Source organism: Malaclemys terrapin, chromosome 13 (genome assembly GCF_027887155.1).
Source record: "Malaclemys terrapin pileata isolate rMalTer1 chromosome 13, rMalTer1.hap1, whole genome shotgun sequence".
NCBI classification, from domain to species: Eukaryota; Metazoa; Chordata; order Testudines; family Emydidae; genus Malaclemys; species Malaclemys terrapin.
Window position 1 is genome coordinate 16,192,788 of NC_071517.1, and position 17,050 is coordinate 16,209,837.

Below are 17,050 nucleotides of genomic sequence, written 5' to 3' on the forward strand. Positions count from 1 at the left end.
GGTGCAGGGGCTGAGGAAGACCAGACGCTCCTCACGTCAGGGGATGGCTCTCGCCCCTGCACAGAGCAATTCCCAGCCTGGCACTGGCTTTAGCTGAGTGCGCAGCTGGGTCCCCAAGAGAGGAGACTCAGCCTAGTGTGGTGACGGACCCACCCTCCTTAGGCCTGGGCCTGGCTCTCTGTTTCCCCATCTGGACTTTCCTTCCAGCCCCCACTCGGGGAGGCAGGGGAGTTGTGTTCCCTGTGCAGAATCCTGGGCAAGTTACTTTACCATTCTCTGCCTCAGTTTCCCCTAGTAGACTGGAGGGGATATTTGCCTGTGCCATGCAAAGTGCTTGGCATCACTGGGTGAGACAGTGGGAAGCTGCTGCCTGGAGCAGGCCGAGCTAGGCTTGCACCAGAGTCCATAGTGGTTTGGGCCAAGTTCTGCCTTCCTTCAAGAACAACGCTAAGCTGTGTCTGTGGCGGCAGTAGCTGAGGGGAGCTTGCCACAAACACAGTCCGTGCCGGGGCTGAGATAAAACTGGGCAGAAGTTTTATAACAAGTTGGGTTGGGCCAAGCACTAGCTCCCTTTGAACACAAAGCCCAAAGCAAGTGTGGCCGTTACCATTTCAACAGTGGTTTTTAAAATGGTCAAAAATTCCAAAAAATGGAAAAGGGCCCTTTGCTCTCACTCCAACGTAAACCACTTCCTAGCCAGCCGCTTTCCTTCGGCAAACCCCTCCCCTGGGGCTCCGTTCATGGGCGGCCGTCGGCGAGCCCAGCTCCGAGCTCGACACCGGCATAAAGGCCAGATTTGCCAAGGTGCTCAGCACCCGCCCTTGTAACGCTTAGACCCTGAGCTTCCAAAGAGCTCAGCCCCTGACCCCTCTGGCGTTCACCAGTCCCCCTCTCCCGGTCACCCAGAGCCCTGCCTGCCTTCTACATCAGCACCAAGAACAAAGCCTCTGACAGGCCCCCTCAGCTGCTACCGCTGCTGCGCCTGGAGACAGAACAGTCAGCCGCAGGGTAATGGGAGCCAGGAGCTGATAGGGCCAAAAGACCCCACAGGGAGCCACTTGCATTCCCAAAGTAAGACCCTGCCCCCTCCCCTACCAGTAAGGGAAGGGGGGACACTCCCCCATCTGCCTTTTTTCTGCTGCTGCCTGGGCTGGCTTCCTGTGCAAAGCTGCTCTGAGCTCCATGCCCTCTGCCCGGCCTCCCATAGCAGGAGCAGGGACGGCGGAGCAGGAGTTAAGGGAAGGGGGTTCCCAGCAGAAATGAGGGCGGATGTGACTTGCTCCATCTACTGGCTCTGAGCTGATTCCAGCTCCCACGAGCTGCAAACCCCCTTTCCTTCTAAGCAGCCCCCTCTGCCCCCTGGCAGGCAGTTAGTTCCTGGATGAGCCACGCTGGGGTATCAGAGCGGCCACTGGGCCTCTAACAACGTGGATTTGGGCCAGCGTGGAGGGGAGCAAAGGATACCTAAAACGAGACCTTGCAGAGCCCCCATGGCGTGTGCAAATAGCCCAGCCTCCTGAGCCAGGCGCCCTTGTTCTCCAGCGGCCAGGGCATGTCCTGGACGTGGTGTGAGGGCCCGAATGAGAGCCGGTAGGCAGAGCTCTGCTGTTCTAGGCAGGGCAGCTGCCACTACAAATCCATCCATGCCAACGATGCACTCCCAGTTGCTGTGTCATTGGGGGACAGGCCCTTCGGTGCCCTGAGCCAGACTAAAGCAGTGCCCTGGACAGTGTTAACGACGACCGAGGTTACACATGCCAGAGCCCCATGGGGCTTCTTGTCTGCCATGCCTCGGAGCCTGGCTCCCTTCCTGGCTCGGGCCACTCTCGCTTGTGCTGGCAGATCGCTCCTGACAGTCTGACACCAGCGGTGCGCTGCTGTCCGCTCCTCTTGCATCTGGGTATCTAGGGCCGTGCCTCTGCCAGGCTGGGCTGCAGGGCCTTGCAAACAAAGGCACCAAGCAAACCCTGTGCCCGGCCAACTGCCCCCCCCTGCTGCTGGAGTCTCTAATAAAGCGGGGCGCAGCCTACGGAGAATGGCTTCTCCAAGGGGAGAAAATGGGGGTCCGTGGTGCTTCCGTTTGTGGAGCGTTGTGAGCTGGTCAGCCCAAGAGGGGTTCTTCTGGCTGGCTGGCCAGGAAAAGAATGGGTGGAAGCACTGGCTGAGTCTGAGCAAAGGGGCACAAGCCAGGGGAGCTGGGTTTTAAACCCATCCCGTGGAGTTTCTAGGAGACTTTTCCTCTGGTGGTAGATAGAGGATCGCGTTGATTCCAAGCAGGTGGGGATCTTTGAAACCCCCACTGGCTCTAGTCATGTTCCAATGATACTTAGTGACATTTTGCAATTGCAGTGTCTTCCTCAGCCAAAGGGGGCGCCCTGGAGGGATTTGCCTGGAGTCGCACAGCGAGTCAGCGTCAGTCCCCGGGGGGGTGTCCCCGAGAGTCCCTCCCCCGCTCCGACCACTGGAGCGTGCCTCGGACAAGGTGAGGGTCCCAGCTCAACAGATCTGCCTGCTTTTGTCTCTGTTACAGCAACACGCGGGCCTTCAAGGAGGAGCTGCTGACCAATTGCACCTATTTCCTCTGCAAAGGCCTGTATGCCCCCATGGACCTGGTCTCCCTGAGCACGGCCTCTGGCAAGCGCCTCTACTCCTTCCTCAGCTTCGGCTGGGGTTTCATCTCCGACGTGGACATCGCCAGCGAGAAGTACCGCCAACTGGGCAACGCCCGCTTCACCGTGGGCACCATCCAGCAGCTGGCCGGGTTGAAGGTCTACAAGGGCCGCCTCTCCTACCTGCCTGTAGAGATGTCCTCCTCAGCCCCCGACAGCCCTTCAGAGCAGAATAGCCACCACGTGCCATGCAGCAACGGTCGCCCCCTCCACATCCTCCCTCAGCCTGCGCTGGGAGTGCCACGGCCCCCTCACGAAGGGTCCTGGCCAGAGGACCCTCTCCTGGTTCCCTTCGACCAGCCAGTCCCAAAGCACTGGACCGTTGTGCCTGAGGAGGAGTTTATCTCCATTTTCGCCATCTACCAGTCGCACTTGGGCGCTGACTTCACCATGGCCCCCACGGCCAAGCTTCACGATGGCTCCATGCACCTCTTCTACCTGAAAGCCGGGGTCTCCCGGCTGGGGCTGCTCAAACTCTTCCTAGCCATGGAGAAGGGGACCCACCTAGACCTGAACTGCCCCTACCTTCACTACGTCCCTGTGAGGGCCTTCCGGCTGGAGCCCTTTGCTTCCACCGGGCTCATGACGGTGGACGGCGAGCCGCTGGCGTGTGAGCCAGTGCAGGGCCAGGTGCACGACCAACTCTGCAGGATCATCAGTGGCTCCTGAGCCACCTGCCAAATAAACCACTTCAAAAAGGGTTTTGACCATGTACATCCCTGGGGTGCAGTGAGGGAGGACAGGCAAGGACCACTGCAAAGAATGCTTACACCTCCTGCCACTCCGTGTCTTCTCCAGCTCACTCCTCTCTCCTCCTCTGGAATAGTTCACAGTGGTCTCTTGTTCCCCTTGCTCTGCCCAGCCTCCCGAGTCCCACCCCCACCGCAGTCCTTTTCCTGCCTGATCGCAGGCACTATGGGCCAAGCACTAAGAGGTTTGGTTAATAAGTTGGAGGGTGCGGGAGGGATACTCACAGCCTGGCTTGCCCCCTGTGTCAGGAAGCTCCTATGGGACACAGGTGCCTCCTGAGCAGTGGGTGGCACGTGATGGTACCCAAATACAGGTACAGCCCTTTCCAGGTAGCTTAGCAGCTGCAAGGATATTTCTCCCCCCACCCCCAGTCTAAGTGCTGGGCTGCTTCTCTTCTCTGCTTCCAGATCAGCCTATCTTTGCAAGGGACTCCGCAGATGACTCGCCAACCCAGGCTCTCCGCAGTACAGGCCTCCCCTGCATTTCTGTTCCTAGGTTCCCCACAAGGACAAAGCCAGTCTGCTCCCTTCCCACAGCTCAACTATACACTAAAGGCACAAGAGCGCTACCCTTTCCCCCAGGAGCAGAGTGCCACGGAGACCGAGCACTGCTTCAGCACCAGCAAATACAGTGGGCACCAAGCCCCTGGAGCCAGTGAGGAAATGAGAACTGGCTCCACCATAAACTATAAACTTCTAGGGCCAACATTTATTACAATGAACCAATATTTTTTTAAAGAAAATATTTCTACCAAAAGCTCCATGGAGACAGAGTTTATTCTTAAAATGAGACAATAAAGATCTAGCTTTTCCAAAACAGGCAGCCTTGGCTGTTACATGGTGGGCACTCTGCTTTCATTGCAAACCTAAGCACCTGGAACTCCCAGGTTGGACTGTTTCCTCCCTGGGATTGCTGTGGTGTAATAAGCAATAAAGTTTCTTGGAGCAGCAGCAGCTCAGGGGTTATTGCTTTCTGATTTTGCCAGCAAGGGGCTGTGGGCGAATTGCTCCAAAATGCACTGCCTCTTGGCATTTGCACAAAATCCCAGTCAGCCTCTAGAAAATCCCTTTATTCTCTGGCATAGGGACGGGCTGGGATGACTCATGGTGGGCCGAGAGGTGGTGTCATCCAAATCCAAGGTATTAAAAAAATTAACTTTGCAGGGTCCATTGAGTTAATATGTTTTAACTGTAAAGGGGAAAACCACCACTCTAGTCCAACGGCTGTTTCTTTAGAAACATTTTGGAAGAGTAGGCTAAAAACAGAAATGTTACAGTAGTCACACAGCGTAGCACTCCTTGGTGGTCAGATACCACAGTGATGGGCAGCCTTGTGAAAACCTAGACAGCATTCATGTCCATGGCCCACATTGCCTGGGTTGGGTTAGGTAGCAATACACTCATCACATCCACAGTCCAGCTGAAGCACGCTGTGACTTTCAGCACGGTGCAGGTACGTGATCTAAACAGACAAACGCTTGTGGGAACGGGCTGGCTGTGCAGGCAGACTGAACAGCGACCAAGTGCTGATTATACCCATTTCATATGGTGACACCAGTTTTTTTGGTTGCCTCTAATTTTTGATCTAAAGCGACAGTGACAAACCCGGATTTAGAATGTTCAGCCATGACAGAGGAACCGCAGACAGCAGCTGCTGTTCACATTTATTCATCTGCAAACTATGCAATTAGGATCCTAAAGCAGGGAAAGAAAAGTCTAATTGTTTGCCAGCCAGTCATGATCAAACGGAGCTCAGAGTTATTTTCACTCCAGCAAGGCAGGCAACAAACAGGACCCATATCCCCAAATAAGGGATGGGGGGGGGGGGGGAGGTACCTTTCCGTATGGCATTGGGCCAGGTGTACAAATGGATGCAGTGATGCTCTGGTCTAAACACTTTAACTGTGTTTAATTCCTTCCTCCATTGTTGGGCGATTAGATTGTCAGGAACAATCAATAGCATGTGCCCTACAGCAGATAATCAGGTCTGCCTGTAGAAATGTCTCTCCTACACCACTGTTGCAGGCTTAGTGCTGGTTTAGTGTCTGAAAGATTCTCTCTGGCGAATTCCACCACATAGGCACATAGAGGCTTTTCCTGCATGTCCAGCTCCACAAGTTTTTCAGGAAGTTCCTGGATTCCTAAACCCTTGATCTTTCCCTTGATTTGATTTTCAAGGGACCCCTGCATGGGCACTTGCCTGGCCTAGAACTCTACAGCTGCCGCTTCTCTGCAGATGGCATTCCAGGTCCTAGGGTTTCCAAAGTTTGCCCCAGGTGCTTTGAGTCTGGTTTTACAGCAGCCATCCTGTCCCCTAGGCCTGCTAATCTAGCACCCTCATCTTTTAGCCCAGAGTCAATTGTCTGGAATTTGGTAACCAACAAAGTTGGCAATTGAGACTGTGCAAACTCCTCTTAAATGGTAGGTCCCTGCTGAGGAAATGGAAGTGCATGCTGCAGGCAAAGCCATGAGGCTTAAGGCCATCAGCATTGTGTCCCCCATTTGTATGTGCCCATTAAGAACAACCAGCTGTTTGCATCCACTCGGAGGTTTCTGCTTCAGGAGGGTAAAGCTCCTAACCTGCAGTAGCAGCAGCTCGTTGTCTCAGAGCGGAGCTGTCAGACTGTGCAGCACAAAAAAAAGGGAGGCTCATGTCCTATTGCATGTCAAAGTTACCCACCCACTCCCTGGAGGTTTCCTGGCCTCCCTTGAGTAGCCTTCCCCCCCCTCCCCACCCCGTAATACCCCTGGTGTTACCTTTACAAGAAGAGCCATCTGAGCCCTCTGCTTCCTGCAGTGTGCCTGTGTGGGTGTACACCCAACCTGGCCATGGTTCATTCATGAAGGGAGGCCCCTGGCAATAGCTGCCTAGGAACAGACCTCCCTCCTCTCCGAAGAGGACTATATAAAACTAAACTAGTCTTGCTACCGCAGTTACAGCCTACAGCAAGTGCCATTAAACCACAGCACTCCAGCTCCTGCCATAGTTTCCTACACTTGAGGTGATCTGAGCAGAGTGCGGAGCTGTTAAATGGTGCTCGGAACTCTCATGGCAGTCATTAAGGTTCACACGTACTTCATTTCTGCTTTGGTTTCTCCTCACGTCCTTGACCCTTGTCCCTGCTGCCTGACTGTCCCTTTAAATCTTTTCTAACCACACCTGTTCAGTCATTGCCCTTTAAAAAACAGTACTTACACAGAACACTTAAGTCCATCACCGTCCCAGAGCAGAACGCCATATTCCCATTCTGCAGCATGGGGGAAACTGAAGCCTTGTGAGATTCAGGGATTTGCGCCCAAAGTCACAGAATCAACAGAAGAGCCAGGATTAGAACCTGGGACTTCCTAAATTCCAGGCCTGGGCACCACCCACGAGCCCCTCTCAGCTTCCCTTTTTTGGTGGTGGGAGCCAAGACGTCACCCCATTCCATTCGGTCAGAAGGTTTGAGTCGTTCAGCCTCAGTTCACCGCACTGTGCCCAAGCAGTACCAAGGTCTCTAAACACAGCTCCTACATTGTCCTAGGGACTGAAAGATAAGCTCGGCAAGGGCAAGTTGATTGTTGGGGTCATGAAAGGGTTGCAACAGCAGCACTGGCGGCTGAAACCTTCTTTCCAAAGAGGTGCAAGCTTCCACTGACTGCTTCCTGATCTCACTGCTCTGAAGGGCCTCCTCATGCTCCATGGACATTCTGTCCTTGGCCTCTCTGATAAGATCGCCAGCTGAGGTCCTATCCACAATGGTAGTTTAGGATGTGGGCATGTGTCCACTGGGCAAACCTACTCATTTCACATCAGTCCATAAACAGCTGACGTGGTAGCTTTCAGGTTGCTGCAAGTTTAAGTTAGATCTGAACAGGCTAGGTAGGGGTGACAAGCTGGCATCTCAGACCCCATCACCAGACTAGCTGAACTTGTGTGAGGCTGTTGGATCCTGGTGTTACCTTAACTACTGGACAGAAAAGCGGCTCTTCCTGAACCTTGTATAAATGAAGAGCCTTATCCAAAGCCCATCGAAAGACGCCCATTGTCCTCAGAGGGCTTTCCATCGGCCCCTAGGTGCACCAGTCAGCTACAGAGCTTCCTCAGGGCTAGAGTCTGCCACCTTTCCTCACACTGGCTCCACCGAGGATAGTAAAAATCCAGCTCTTAGAGAGCACTTTTCATCAGTAGATTTCAAATCACTTCACAGATGGAGACACTGAGGTACAAGGAGGGGAAATGACTTGCCCGAAGTCACCCAAGCAGGCCAGTGAGCAAGCCAGCAGAACTCAGGTCTCCCGAGTCCCAGTTCAGGGGTGGTGATTTCGAGAGCAGAAGAACCACCTCCTCAGTCTGAATAAAGGTGGCAGGATCTTTAGTTCTGTTGCATGAGATATACTCACCACACAGGGAAGAAAAAAAAAGCACAACCAGAGTATTCACAGAGGCAAAATTTAATGGCAAATCACCTTTTTCTCCTTTATTACATCTTAATTAGCCAAACCAAAAAAAATTTTGCAGGTAAAAAAAAAAAAGTAAGTCACACAGCACTTTATACATATATGGTAAGCAACCCGGCATTCACATCTGCACGTGAACAACACACCTCTAAGCATGGCCTCGGTAATAGGCAGTTCCATTGTTTGTTTTTAAATACTGTACAGAATCAAGGCTACAAACTGATTTTGTAATATTTCTTCCCCGCCCCTCCCCAGCACTTCAAACAGTTACAGGCTGTTATTTGTACATCGCAGTGTCAGGTAGCCAGTTTTAAGGCTAACAATATGCATCATGCTTTGGCTTTGTGTGTGGTTTTTTTAATTTTTTTTTTTTTTAAGGTTTTGCCTTTTTAAATTTTGTTTTTAACCTTTAAATATTACATACGTACACCAAAAAAAAATTACATCGCTGCAGTGTGCTCAACAGCAATCTCGGCCCCGGAGCTTCACATGATCAAAAGCGTAGAAAACTTGTAAACCTCTGTGCGCATCTCAGTTAGGGACAGACAGCTCCGAAGAGCTAGGAAAACTCCAGCAATGCTATGAAGGGACAGGAGAGGCTTCCTCCCTACCCCCCACCTCCCCAAGGCCAATAAGCAAGAGCTTTCCCAGCTGAAAACTCCAGCATCCTGTGCAAAGCTCTTGGTTATGATTAGAGGCAGACTTTTTGGGAGGGGGAAGAACTCATCTGGCATAGTCAGGCTGGCTCTCACAAATGCCACCTCTTCTCCCACCACCTTCCTCCAAACTGATTAGCTCCTACAGCTGGCATTTGCTATCGCTACTCTAGTCCCCTCCACCCTTCCAGGAGAAGATAAAGAGAAACAACTAGCGAGTGTGTGTGTTGTGTGGGTGGGCAATGCTAGAGACCCCCAGGCACGTGAGCAGATTCTGTTCTCTACTTGTGTCTTTCTAATAAGCAGCTTGTCAACTCCTCCTTCCCCGTCCCTTTGCAGAGAGAGGAATGCGGTGACACACCAAAGGAAATGAGTCTGTAAGTCGTAGTCTGGCCTTCAGTACAATGAGTAAGACGTCTAGCAATGTGTGGAACAACCCCCTGCACCTGATGCCTCACTTACCCCCAAAGGACAACGTCAGTTAGCGTCCCACCCCTGCCCTTTGACACTGGAGTCCGTTTTCTTGCTCATGAAATGCTGGCTAGCCTGGAGGACAGCCAGGAACTACTGCATCAGACCCCCCACCCCGCCATGCTACTGCTGCTCAAGCCTAACATGCAGCCACCCCCACAGCTCCCTCATCCATCGTGGCAGCTCGTGTGGAGGACTCTGCAGTGCTGAGGTGGAGACCAGAGTGTGAGAGACCCAGTCCCTGTGGCACACTGCTCCAGCGGGGAAGTCCGACCCCAGGCTGGATGTACTCAATGGGACCGGGAGATGGCCCTTATCAAACTTCTTCCAGTGGCTAATGGGCAATCGAGCTCCAAACCCATCCAGGCAGCCGGGAGCACTTTGCAAACGTGGCGAGACGGCCTGCTGACGCTTCCGCCCTCAGCTTTGAATTCAGAAGCCTGACAGCCCCTGGCTTTGGTAGGGGTAACAGTGGCGGGAGAGCCAGCAAGGAGGAAATAGCCTTATTTCCCATCTTTACTAGCCACGCTGAATGAGAAGCCTAGCATCGGCTGGGAAGGACACAGCTGGCCCACCTCTGTGGCAGAAAACGGGCTTCTCTCATCTACGGCGGATGGGAGCTTGTTGTCAGGCTCGACTCCTGACAAATCTAGCCGGGCTTGATCGGGGGTCTCCGGCAGTGCACAGAAAGCACTAAAAGCAAGCTGCAGACACCCTGAATAGGATGCCCCCAGATAGTCACTGCTTTCATCATACCCCCTTCAAAGTACTCAGTGTAAACCCCTCTCCGCTATCGCACACATGTCCCACTAGCCGTTCCCTATAGCTACCCGGCAGCACCGTAGATGGCATTATGGATGTACATGCAAGGTCTCCAATGCTGCTGGCTGCAGGGCTGGGGATAAGTAGTGGCTCGCACAGTGAAAGCTGTGTTTGTTAAAGATGCGGTGTCCTACTGCAGCCCGTGCTGCCACAGCAGGAGTGAAGTCACACCCCCACAGGTACAGGTCTATACTTGTGATCTAGCCTCAGGAACAGCTGTAGCCTGAGAAATGTAACAGCTGAAGTGGTGCAGAAGCATCAGCGGCACTAGGTTTAACATCCACACAGAAGCTACATTATCTACTCTAAATCCACCTTTGCTGCTGATCAATTGGACATGAGCTGAAGCAGTGCACATGGGGCTCCCAGGCTCCTGCTGGATGCAATAGTGCCAGCAGGAAGCTGACTCGTGTACGTTTGCAAAGTGCAAGCAGGTCTGGCGAGAACAGGGAGTGGAAAGGTGTTTACTGTTTTGGAGAAGTTACTTCCAGGCGAGAGATCAGAGGGCTAGGACCACAGGGAAACCCCAGGGTATTGCCCAGGGCTGACCAGGAGCCTGTGGAGCACTTCATCTCTGCACCCTAAGTACCAAACAAAGGAGTGGGTGAGCTGAGAATCAGCCAGTGACCAGCTATGGGAAGGCACCCCTGTAGGGAGCAGGAGACTGATGCAACCAGAGTCTAATGTCAAAGTATTCTGAAGCTTGAACAGACTTCATGAAAGCCACAAGACGTGATAGTGAAGGGAAATGGAAGGACTGGGAGGACACGGCCTCTCAGCACCGGATACCACAGTAACCATACCTTTAGGGCTGAATCCCAACTGGGGTCAGACACAGCAGCCAGGGAGTGGAGCCCATTGTGCACAGAGAGGTGTCCGGGGTCCCAGCTGCAAGTCTGCTTTGGTAGGCTCACAACTCCTTACACTTCAGGATCAAATGAACATGAGGAATGGGGGAGGGGTTGGGGGAAGTAAAGAGCCAGGAATGAGCTATTTGGGCTACTGCCTTCTTTATAAAGACACCCAACTGGGGAAGAGAGCCGGGAACGAGCAATGCCAGTTTATTGGGAACAGCGTTTGCTGCTTTCCCCTTCTCTCCTGCATCTGTCTGCCCCTAACCCGACGTTTCACTTGTCCTCTCTCCACTCAGGGATATTGGCCTCTACTAAGGCAGCCCGGTACTGCTGCAAGACACCACGGATGCTTTTAATGAACCCCTTGGACAGGGGGAAGAGGGGAAAGCCGATGTCAGGGTAACCACTCTTCTCAGGGAGGAAGCTCCTGTAGCTCTTTCTCCTTTTCTTTGGTTTCACACTCGGCTGCGAGGCAGAGTCCTGGGCGGCTTTACACTCGTCCGTTAGGTCTCTCGCCAGGGTGAGCCCTCTGGCGTGGCCCGTGCTCTCGGAGTCTGAATACTGATGGCCGTCGCTGGGCGCGAGCGTCGAGGCTCCACATCCAGAGTCTTCCAGCTCCTCCTTCCCTTCTAGCGCCAAGTCGGAAAATTCGGCCGCCGCCGCTGCCCCCAGCTCCTGCTCCAAGGGGCTGCTGTACTCGCCCTGAAATCCCATACTGTCAACCGGGCTCTCGGCCAGGGTGCCACAAACAGAAAGGAGAGAGGAGGAATCAGCCCCATTGGGCTGCTCGTGGCTCCTTTCCACCAGCTCGTTAGTTTCTAGCCAGGACTCTATCCGGTAGACCAGGCGCCAGCCATTGCAGCGGAAGTGCTCGCGGATCTCGTGCTCGAAGACCTCCACCGGCTTGCGCAGCATCTGCATCATGGACTGGACCACGCGGATCAAGGCCATCTCGTTGTAGCAGCGGCTGTTCTCGTAGCCCTCCTGAAGGCCCCGGTCGCTGTCGAACCCTGCCTCGTTGTAATAGGGCTCATTCACTAGGATCAGTCCTGTCAGGAGAGAGGGAGAGCGAAGAGTTAAACGGAAACCTCACGCTGACCTCTGATCTAAAGGGAGAGCTGCTGGGGTCTGCCTTTGCTGAAGGGTGCCGAGGCCTCAATCTACCACTGCTCTCCCCACTAGGAATCTCCCTCCAGCTTCTGCTGCTGCCATCTCGACCCCTGCAGCACAAAGATGGCAAGCAGGGGTGCAGGCAGAGGGAGCAGCAGAGCAAGGTTGCCATGCTGGACTGGTAACGTGTGGCAATCCGGGCAGGTGCATGTCTAGCTGCTACGCCAGCATTTCATCCGGCCTCGGACGCTGCTTGGGACACTTGGGAGAACAGGTCTGGTGGCCTCCTGGCAGGGGCTGGTGGTCATTTTTCAGACTACAGGAACACCTACCGTGAATGGCCTCTGCTTGGGAGAAGCCCATGACTGGACTAGTAACAGGTACAGATGCTAGCTCAGCATGGGTGAGGGACATGGTGCACTGCTAGGACAGAGGGGCACCGGAAGAGTTGGTGAAGGGGGAAATATTTCACAGGCCTTGCCTGCGCTGTGTTTAGCTCCCCACTTTTCAGGGCCAAACGCATGAAAACAAAAGTGTAACAGAATCAAACCATTCCTTAAAGTGACACCCAAAGCTGCTTTTAGCGCCGACTGGGCCACATTTACTTTTGTCCTTTTCCTTTCCAGCCACTGTCTCTGGCACAGCCGCGGGCAAGTCACCCACACCGAGTTCTCTCCGGTTGACATTTTAGGCTGGTTGTTCTGCCTGGGTGTGGTGATGACTCGGCCAGCGCCACCCTGCTGGCAATGCCCCCGACTGCTTTAATGCTCCTGACAGTGGGGTCATGACATTTCTCCCACGACCAGGCAACAGAAAGGAGAGGTCTGAGGCTGAGCTCGCAGCATTAACAAATCTCTCTGGTAATCCAGAGAAGTTCGCAAGAAGAAGTTGGGGGATTATCGGCTCTGTAGACAAGAAACAGCCTTTCTGTTCTGGGAAGAGACACCCAGAGGGCTGAGAGATCAAATACCATAGACTAAATACTCCCAAATCAGGCCCTTGCCTTTCTGGACAGCAGACTGCTTGCTAGAGAGTTTCCAAGCAGGGTTTAGCATTACCGGCTGTCTTGGTCAGGCAAGTCAGTGGTGCAGGGCTTGGGCATACCTGTGCTTCCTTTCAAAAGCCCACAGAGCAGTTTAGGAACCAGTGTAAACACAACTGACGTGGGCAAAAATAAACCAGATGCTGGCGAGGCTGGTGACTCACTGCCTATAAAGAGAAGGACCCAGGCTCAGCAGCAACCTCAGGACCTGCCTCTTAGGAGCTTTTTTAGGCATTAGCAGCTGGCTGGAGGCAGCTGTGGTTCACCTTCCCAGGCACAGGGCAACAAGCGAAGGGCTAGCGAGGCCTGCTCTTGCAGAGGGGAACGGGGTGAGGGAAAGTTACAGGGATGGAAGGCAGTCAAAGACAGAGGGATGGGTAACAGCTTGCCCCTGCTGCTCTGAGATGGGAAAGTGTGCTCCTTCACACAGCCCAGCAAGGCAGGGGGGTCTCTCAGTGTCCCTCCACCCTCCACCGGCTCTGCAGCTACATTTACCTTGGATAGAGATGAGCACCTGGAGAAGGCTGGATTTGCTGGTCCACCGTTCTGTGCCCTGGAACACACATACAAGTTATCACGGACAGCTTGTCACGGGCAACAGCGAAAGCAGCATCCGTTCTGGTCAGCATTTAACACAGAAAACAAGGGAGGTGACAGTCCTCAGACTGCAGCTTATAGTGATCAAGGTGAACGCCAACATTTGCTGCCTGGGCCCGACCCCAGCTGCATTTGTGCACACCTATTTTAAAGGTCTGCGGGTACAACGATGGGCCGACTGCACTGGCTTCAGGCTGAGCAGATACTGTGGGAGCTTCCCCTGGACAGCTGCTTGTTCACCTTAATCCAGGTATGCAGCACCCGCCCTGCTGCTCCAGAACTGGGGTCTCAGGTGGGGCCTGCACCAGCCCTGTTGATTGTGTCAATGGCTGGATATTTATTGTGGTGCCCAAACAGGAATGAGAGACCCTCCCACCCCTAAACTCACTGTGCCCCCTATGTCTTTGCTAAGCCTGTTTCCAGCATGCCTCGGCTGCTCACCGCAGAGAAGGCAAAAGAAAGGCCAGAAAGACCAAGTCTCAAAGGGTAGGAGAATGACCCCTGTTCACACTATGATCCCTGCGCACACCCTCAGTCCCAACAGGGGCCTGTGGCTAATACTAGCCAGTCCACAGCTCATCTTCTAGGGACAACTGTGGGTTTTGAGACACTCTTTCAAAACCTCTCTCAAACACTACCCTTTGGCTCTGTCTACTCCATCCATCTATCCAGAGTTCAAACTCAGACTACCAGGCCTGGGTCAAGCCCAATGCAGACAGGACCAGCACACAGCTTGGACCCTCATTTCCCAGTTTGCTCTCTGAACTGGAAAACTGTCAGGCCTCTGGGGCCAATGGGAAGCAGCAAACACTGCTGCCTAGTGGCGGAAGTCTGGCTCAGTTTAAAAGCCACGTGCCATGCAAAGAGATTGAAGACTGCATTACCTTTCCTATCCAGGTCCCCAGAAGGCTGACGCAAACCTTGCCGTTGTCGTACAGGTTGGGGTTCAGTCTCCCGCTGCACTGGGAGAGGTAGCGGAAGAGAGGGGGGACAGCCGGGTAGATGTTAGGTAACTGGATATCGAACAAGAAGAGGCCGTCTTCGTAAGGAGTGCGTGTGGGTCCTTTAATAAGTGCTGAGAAGAGATCCTGTGAAGAGAGGAGATATGAGCACAAACAGGCAAGGGCTAGAGTGAATGCCAGGGCTGCCTTCTGTCCAAGGAAAAGAGGCAAACCCTAGTAACAAGGCAGAGCTGAGTTTGGGGTGTGGGGAAGGAAGAGATAGAGGCTTTAATTAGCTTAACACTAACTCGGGACTTTGAGAACTAGCTCAAGTCTTGCAGATCTCCTGCGGGTGCTAGCTTTGGGCTGTGGTCTTTCACTTGAGAGAGACTGAACTTCACCCATCACACTTCCATCCTGCAGGCCCGGATGTGTGATCTGAAACAGGATTTCAAAGGGGTTCCACTCCATGACTGGCTACGCCCGCTGCCTTGTTGGCTCTCCACCCAATCACGCTCCTTGCTTAGCCTAATTACACAGCCCAGGTTTATTTGGTGAAGTAATTCTAGTATCAGATTCCCACCTACTCATTGTTTATTACCAGGGCTCCTGGAAATGCAAAAAGGAGCCAATTTAAAGTAATTATAAACTTCAACCAAGTGTAGATGCCTTGACAGCTCAGAATAGGGGATTAAGTCTGGAACTCCCTCCTCAGCCTTAATGATCAGGCGATGCCCAGTCACTTTGCTAACACACAAACAGATTGGAGCACATGGACTTGCCATTCTGTCTTCAAACGTCTTGACCATGATGCCATCAGGCAGAGAGGTCGCCAGCAATGCCATTTCTTTCCTCACGGTGCTGAAGAACTTCTTGGCTTCTGGTGGTTGGAACTCCATTTTCTTAAAGGCGTGGGTATCTAAGGAGTGAGGGGCATTACAACCCGTCAGATTACAGAAAACCCTCCTCCAAAATCAAACGCCTTCAAAGGGAAGTTTTTTCCCTCCCAACAATTGCGCCCAGTGTCATGGGGAGGAGAGAGAGAAGATACTGGTCAGTGAAGCTGGGGAAACGTGGCTGTATTGTTATAGGAGATCTCAAGCCATGAGTTAGCAGCCAGGCGCAACAGCCACTACGCTGCAACCACTTCTGGGCAAGAATTTACACCTCAGCCGAAGAGCTGTGTTAATAGCCCCTTTTTCTCCACAGCTACAGGCTCAAAGCAGAGGTTGGGTACGTTTTCCCAGCTGACCTGTCCAGGATGATGGGTTTGCCAGATATCTGAAGCTGTGCTGTCACCGACGCACCACAGAACCAGGCAGTCTTTTTTATTTCTGGCAGGTGAAAGTTGGTTTGAGTCAACAAGGACCACTGCACTCAGAGGAGGCACAATCGATATATAAGAACATCAGCTGTCTCCATTCTGCTTCTCACCCTCCAGCCCTCCACTTTCCCCCAGCCAAGAAAAGCTCATTTCAAACTTGGTTGCAACGAGGTTTTCGTGCTGGTAGGATCGCAACAGCCCTTAGCAATGCTGGAGCGCCAATCTTTGAGGCAAGGGATTCCTACAGCGCACACTGCTGCAGAGCGTCCAAGTCAGAACAGCCAAAAGGGGAAAGAAAGGGAACCTGTACTGCAAATGCAAGAGCCCCAGGGTCACTTCCCAGACCAGACCAGACTCCTCTACAAACAGGAGCCCTCTTTAATTGCCCCTTCCTAAGTGACTTACGAATTCCAGGTGGGTAATGCTTCTCCCCGCCTCCTAGAAGCAGGCCCATTGACAGATGGGAGTGACTGCAGGGGACTCCTGCTGGGGCACAGAAGTTTCAATGGGGAAGGCAGTGGAAGAGTCTGAAGAGTTAGTCTAGCCCCAAGGTGTCTCACTCACCTGGGGCATATTCCAGCACAGAGAAGACCTCCCCCTTGGCACTTGTGAAGGTGACTCCAGGCTTGCCTCCGCTCTGCTGGCAGAGCACTGGGGTCTCACTAGGCCACTCGGACCTCACCGGTGTCTGCGCCTCAGCTTTTTCTTCTTTCTTCTCCGTCTCCACCATAGCTTCCATCTTCTCCTCCTCCACAATGGCCACGTTATCCAGGGTCTTCTTCAGATTCTCCTGCAGCTTTTTGATGTCGTCCAAGAACTTCTTCTCCCGGGTGGGCTTTTCGGGCTCTACTGTCGGCGAAGTGGGAGAGCCCGTCAGCAGCTGCTCCACAGTCATGTTCTTCAGGCTCTCTAAGATCTTGATGGCCTCCTTCAGCTCTCGGAAACTTTTTGGTGCTCCCTCTTTCCCAGCTTTCTCTGCAGTTAGATCAGCAACCGCCATAGCCACGGCACCCTGCACTTGTTCCTCTACTTTTTTCACCTCTTCCGCTACAGGCTCCTCAGGCTCCGGCTCTTCAGTTTTTGGGTGGTCGTCTTCCATAAGGCCGTTGTCCGTCTCCCAGCTATCGCTCTCATCCTCCCATTCATCGGAGGATGCCCCGCTGGTGCTGCCATCTACAGAATCATAGTCAGATTCTTCGATCTCCGATTCTATGTTGTACAAGTGCTAAAGGAATCAAAAACAAAGACGTGAGGTGCTATAGGGCTGAAATCCACATGCTTTATTTACGGTCATCTTGGATGGAGATAAATCAGTCTCTACTGTTAAAAGGAAACTGGCAGTTAGAAACAGTGATCCTAGCAACACCAAAATCTC

The 17,050-nt window shown here is 53.1% G+C and overlaps 2 protein-coding genes across 3 annotated transcripts in view; one reads left to right on the forward strand and one right to left on the reverse strand.

The window, feature by feature from the left end:
- Nucleotides 1–4,436, forward strand: part of SPHK1 (sphingosine kinase 1) — a 28,160-nt gene extending 23,724 nt beyond the window's left edge. Inside the window, exon 5 of the mRNA XM_054047493.1 lies at nt 2,531–4,436. Within this exon, the coding sequence (XP_053903468.1) occupies nt 2,531–3,338 (808 nt within the window). The 3' untranslated portion in view covers nt 3,339–4,436. The remainder of the gene's footprint in view (nt 1–2,530) is intronic.
- A 3,400-nt stretch (nt 4,437–7,836) lies between these two features.
- UBE2O (ubiquitin conjugating enzyme E2 O) overlaps nt 7,837–17,050 on the reverse strand; it is an 88,207-nt gene continuing 78,993 nt past the window's right edge. For both annotated transcript variants that reach the window (XM_054047317.1, XM_054047318.1), the window contains exons 14-18: nt 16,240–16,900; nt 15,134–15,270; nt 14,295–14,498; nt 13,309–13,366; nt 7,837–11,710 (exon numbers count right to left, since the gene is read on the reverse strand). In XM_054047317.1, the coding sequence (XP_053903292.1) occupies nt 10,935–11,710; nt 13,309–13,366; nt 14,295–14,498; nt 15,134–15,270; nt 16,240–16,900 (1,836 nt within the window). In that variant the 3' untranslated portion in view covers nt 7,837–10,934. The remainder of the gene's footprint in view (nt 11,711–13,308; nt 13,367–14,294; nt 14,499–15,133; nt 15,271–16,239; nt 16,901–17,050) is intronic.